Source organism: Helianthus annuus, chromosome 3, assembly GCF_002127325.2.
Source record: "Helianthus annuus cultivar XRQ/B chromosome 3, HanXRQr2.0-SUNRISE, whole genome shotgun sequence".
NCBI lineage: Eukaryota > Viridiplantae > Streptophyta > Magnoliopsida > Asterales > Asteraceae > Helianthus > Helianthus annuus.
The window spans coordinates 55,224,162-55,228,501 of NC_035435.2; the positions used below are offsets into that span (position 1 = coordinate 55,224,162).

General features: G+C 36.7%; 1 protein-coding gene across 1 annotated transcript; it reads right to left on the bottom strand.

Annotated features, from left to right (window-relative positions):
- Positions 1–638: 638 nt before the first annotated feature.
- Positions 639–1,524, bottom strand: LOC110929397 (17.9 kDa class II heat shock protein-like). Its single transcript, XM_022172550.2, has one exon. The coding sequence runs from the start codon at positions 1,389–1,391 to the stop codon at positions 909–911; it is 483 nt and encodes a 160-aa protein (XP_022028242.1). The 5' UTR covers positions 1,392–1,524; the 3' UTR covers positions 639–908.
- Positions 1,525–4,340: the final 2,816 nt, after the last annotated feature.

The following is a 4,340-nucleotide window of genomic DNA, read 5'->3' on the forward strand; positions in this document are numbered from 1 at the left end:
AGGTGGCCCTAACTTTTGATCATGTAGAACTTGGGCTTTTACCGTAGCATGGGTTTCACTTTCAGTCGTATCGCCTGGTCTCACGAATAGATTGTTCAAAGAGATTTTAAGACGAGCGTTCAACCAAACCTCCATACAACAATTCCAATCTCTGTCACGTGTCGAACACATCCACCGGAATACTACATTCTCCAACTTTTTTTTGAACGGTCAACAAAATTTTATTCATCAATAGAACTAACAACTCGTTAGTTCACACCATCATACAAAACAAAAAAAAAAAAAAAAAAAAAAAAAAAAAAAAAAAAAAAAAAAACACAAAGGCCACCGTTACAGTTATTACAAACTCATACACGACAAATCGAATTCGCACCACTGTTCCCATGTAATCACTTGTGCCTTTGCTCGATTCCGGATTCAGATATACCCCAAATGTCATATTTGTTCTTTCACACCAATGATATTAGGCTGTTTGTTATTAAATATCATGTCGTTACGGCATTTCCATATGCACTATACCGCGATCTGGATAACCGAATAGACTGTCATCTTCCATCTCCGAGTACCGACTTCATGTTTATAAGCTTCGTAAAGGTCCTTAATCCCAAAGATAATGAACCTCGGACACCTGGTCCAACTAGCCACAAAATCCCAAACCAACTGACGACAACGGAGTTACATATTTATTTATTTATTTTTGTAACAATTCATTCACTCTATTTTGTGCTTTTTTTTTTTTTTTTAAATTGCGTATTGCCCTATACCAGTTTAATTCCTAAACATGTTCACTATTACTACAAACACAGCAAAACAACAAACCAAACATCAACTGCAACTCATTCTTCAAACCCTATTATTCATAACATCCACTCAACTACATATCAAACATCCGATTGATTACGCATTCTTCAAGCCACCTGGACCTGAATCGTCTTCGGCTTCTTGGGCTCGGGCGGAGGCAGCTTCTCCACAGTCACGGTAAGCACTCCGTCTTGACAAATCGCCGATATCTTATCCGTATTCGCATTCTCTGGCAACGCAAACTTCCTCATTAGCTTCCCAATCCTCCTCTCCATCCTCACATACTTGACTCCTTCCTTCTCTTCCTCTCGGTTCCTCTCTCCGCTTATCACCAAAACGTTGTCGTCTTCCACCTGCACCTTTATATCCCCTGACTTCAGCCCTGGCATGTCCACAATAAACACGTAGGAGTTTGGATACTCCTTCACGTCAGCAGGAGTTACCGCCATTGCTCTGGCGTCACGGACGTAAGCGCGAGATGGAGCGCTGTTGTTTGACTTGTTTCCGGTGGTGTTGTCGTCAGTGGCTTCGAGGATGTGGTGGAGGTTGCAGAGGAATGGAGAGTCTAATCCCAAAAGACTGTATTCCATTTTGATTGTTGTCGATCGGTTGATGATCTTCTTTTTCTGAAATTTGATCGAGATAGAAGAATTTGGATTAACAAATTGTTGTAGAACAGGATGATGAGGAAAGTAGAGTTTGAATGGCGGATTTATGGGGATAAAGAAGTAGATTCTGGAAAGAAATAGAAGGGGAAAGGAGGGTTCTAAGACTTCTAGTAGTTTCTGGAATAGAGGAAGCGAAAGAGGAATTAAAGAGTACCATGATTTTTGTCAATGACAAAATATATTATTGTTCGAATGAATGTGTTATAACAGGTCAAAGGAAAAACTAGATATTTAACAAACAAAAAAATCTAGTGATAATTCTATGCAGTAGATTTTTTTGATATTCTTTTTGTTAAATTTTTATTACTTTTTTTTTTCGGAAGACATCAAAATTAAAGAATCGTTAGGCTATCTTCATTGCTACGTGTGTCCTTAGATGTCCTTAGCTATCACGTCATCTGACACATCACATCCTTTCAAATCCTTGAAAATCCTTATTTAATCTCCAACCCTATAAATATTCTTATCCTTCTTAATTTCCACTTCATTGCCTACAAACTACACACAATACTTAAATAAAACATTTTTTTTTCTTTTACTTTGGGCCCACGCACATACAAAATCAAGTAAAACAAGGCCCTTGTGTAAGGGCTTAGATGCTAAGGGCTTCTAAGAAAAAAATCTCACAATGCTAAGGACTTGTAAGGCTGGAGGGTGTGGTATAAAGGACCTATGGTTTTATCATGCCACATCAGCGGTACATCAGTGTCATGTCACATAAGGGGGTTTAAAGCCCCTTCCTTTAACTTGCATCAATAGTTTAAAGTCCCTTTAAAACCCCCTATTAAAAAAAATACAAAAAAAAAATTAAAGAGAAAAGATTTGATTGGTTGATATCATATGAGCCCTACCAGCTTTTCCCTTTAACTAATGGCGTCTCGAGGCGCTAAAATGGCTGACATGACGAGATGGCGCTAAGCCACACCAATGAGTGCATTGGAGATAGTGTTAGGGATTGTCTTTTATTTTTTTTTTTCTTTTTCTAAATATGTAAAAATAATATCATAAAAGAAACAAGAAACTGATTTGTAAAATAAGTATATTTACAAAGTTATTATATATTATATCTGGGTAAGGTTAGTGTAAAAAGGACATATTTAGTACAATGTAAGAAGTCTATGTAAACATGGCGTTTTAAATTTAAGGTATGGTGTTTTATATTCTTTGATATGATATAATACAGAAAAACATCAAACACAATCATGTGTATTCTAGGCATTTAATTTAAAGAGTAAACTACTATTTTGGTCCTTGTGGTTTGGTCACTTTTGCCACTTTAGTCCAAAACTCAAACTTTTTGCATCTGGGTCCCTGTGGTTTCAGTTTTATTGCCATTTTGGTCCAAAAATGAAACCAGGTCATATTTGTCCTATAAAATTCTTCAATTTTGTCATTTTTCTCAGGGGCAAATCAGGTCTATTTGTCTTATAAAATATGATATTTATTTATAAAAAAGAAATGATCATTTTGCACCTGCGGAAAATGACAAAATAACAGGATTTTATAAGACAAATATGACCTGATTTCATTTTTGGACCAAAATGGCAATAAAACTGAAACCACAGGGACCCAGATGCAAAAAGTTTGAGTTTTGGACTAAAGTGTCAAAAGTGACCAAACAATAGGGACCAAAATGGCAGTTTACTCTAATTTAAAACACACTATTTTAATTCTTCGCATGGTGTTTCAGATTTCATGCCTAGAAAACATTTAATTGTGTTTTAAATTGTTATGTTTGTTGTTTTTCTATATAATACCACGCTATAAGAATATAAAACTGTAACACCTTGAAAATTTATGTCCAATAATGTATAAACACGTGTCATAAGCTCTGAACGTGAGAAAGAATACTTTGGAGGGACTAAAGTTGACAAACGGGGAAACTATGAGAATATAAGGGTCCAAAGTGTCAAAAATGGATAAATATATTCTAAAATAGCCCTACACAATGTTTATACCTTCAAACGAATAAATCATGGATCATACGAAGCTAAATATGAAAGAAAGTGAGGAATTACAAACTACAGGGGCTAAATGTGTCAACATGTGCAAAGTATACCTCTGAATGACCTTTTGGCATACCCGAAGCTTGGTAACAATAAAATATACTCACTAGAATACGTGGTTAAAATTTCATAAAGTTTCGTTATCGTATGAGAAAGTTATGATCAAATTCGTGTTCGAGGGGTTAAAAGCGTCAACATTGAATTCTAAGGCCTTATGAGTGGTTACAAGGTTAGTCAAGGACTTATCCAAGTTAGTAAAAGTCCCAAGGCCCTTAAATATCAAGTTAGAGGGCTGAAATAGCAATTTAGAAGCTTAAAACCACGTTACAAAGGACCAGGGACCAAAAATGCAAAGAATGAAACTTGTTTGGCTGGTTCAGACAGGTCAGGCGACCCGCGTAAGCCCCCCTTACAGGCTTATGCGGGCCGCGTCAGGGTGCCAGCGACAGAAAAGCGTGGACAGCTGCCAGTTCAGGTCTGTAACCGACTTTAATGGCTTGTTTTCTTATACCAGAGCCTCTCCAATGGTTTTACATGCATAGGGGGGCACTTGTCTTGATTTGGAAACTCTTGTAGACCTCCTTGGCATGATCTTGTTGATCAAAGTTCACTATATAAGAACAAGAGGTTGTAACCATTTTAGGCATTCATTTGCAAAGAGTTCACAAGTGCACTCCTGAAGCTCTCTGGTCAGCAACAAGGACTCATTAGGCTCTCTAATCACAATTAGAACTCTTGTAAGTGTCCTTAACCCTTCTTAATTCGTTTTAGCTTAGTTAATTAGCTAAAAGTCAAACCGTCGTAATTAAGGTTTGACTTCAGGATTAGTCAATAATTACTCACTAATATCCCGAATTAAAAATAC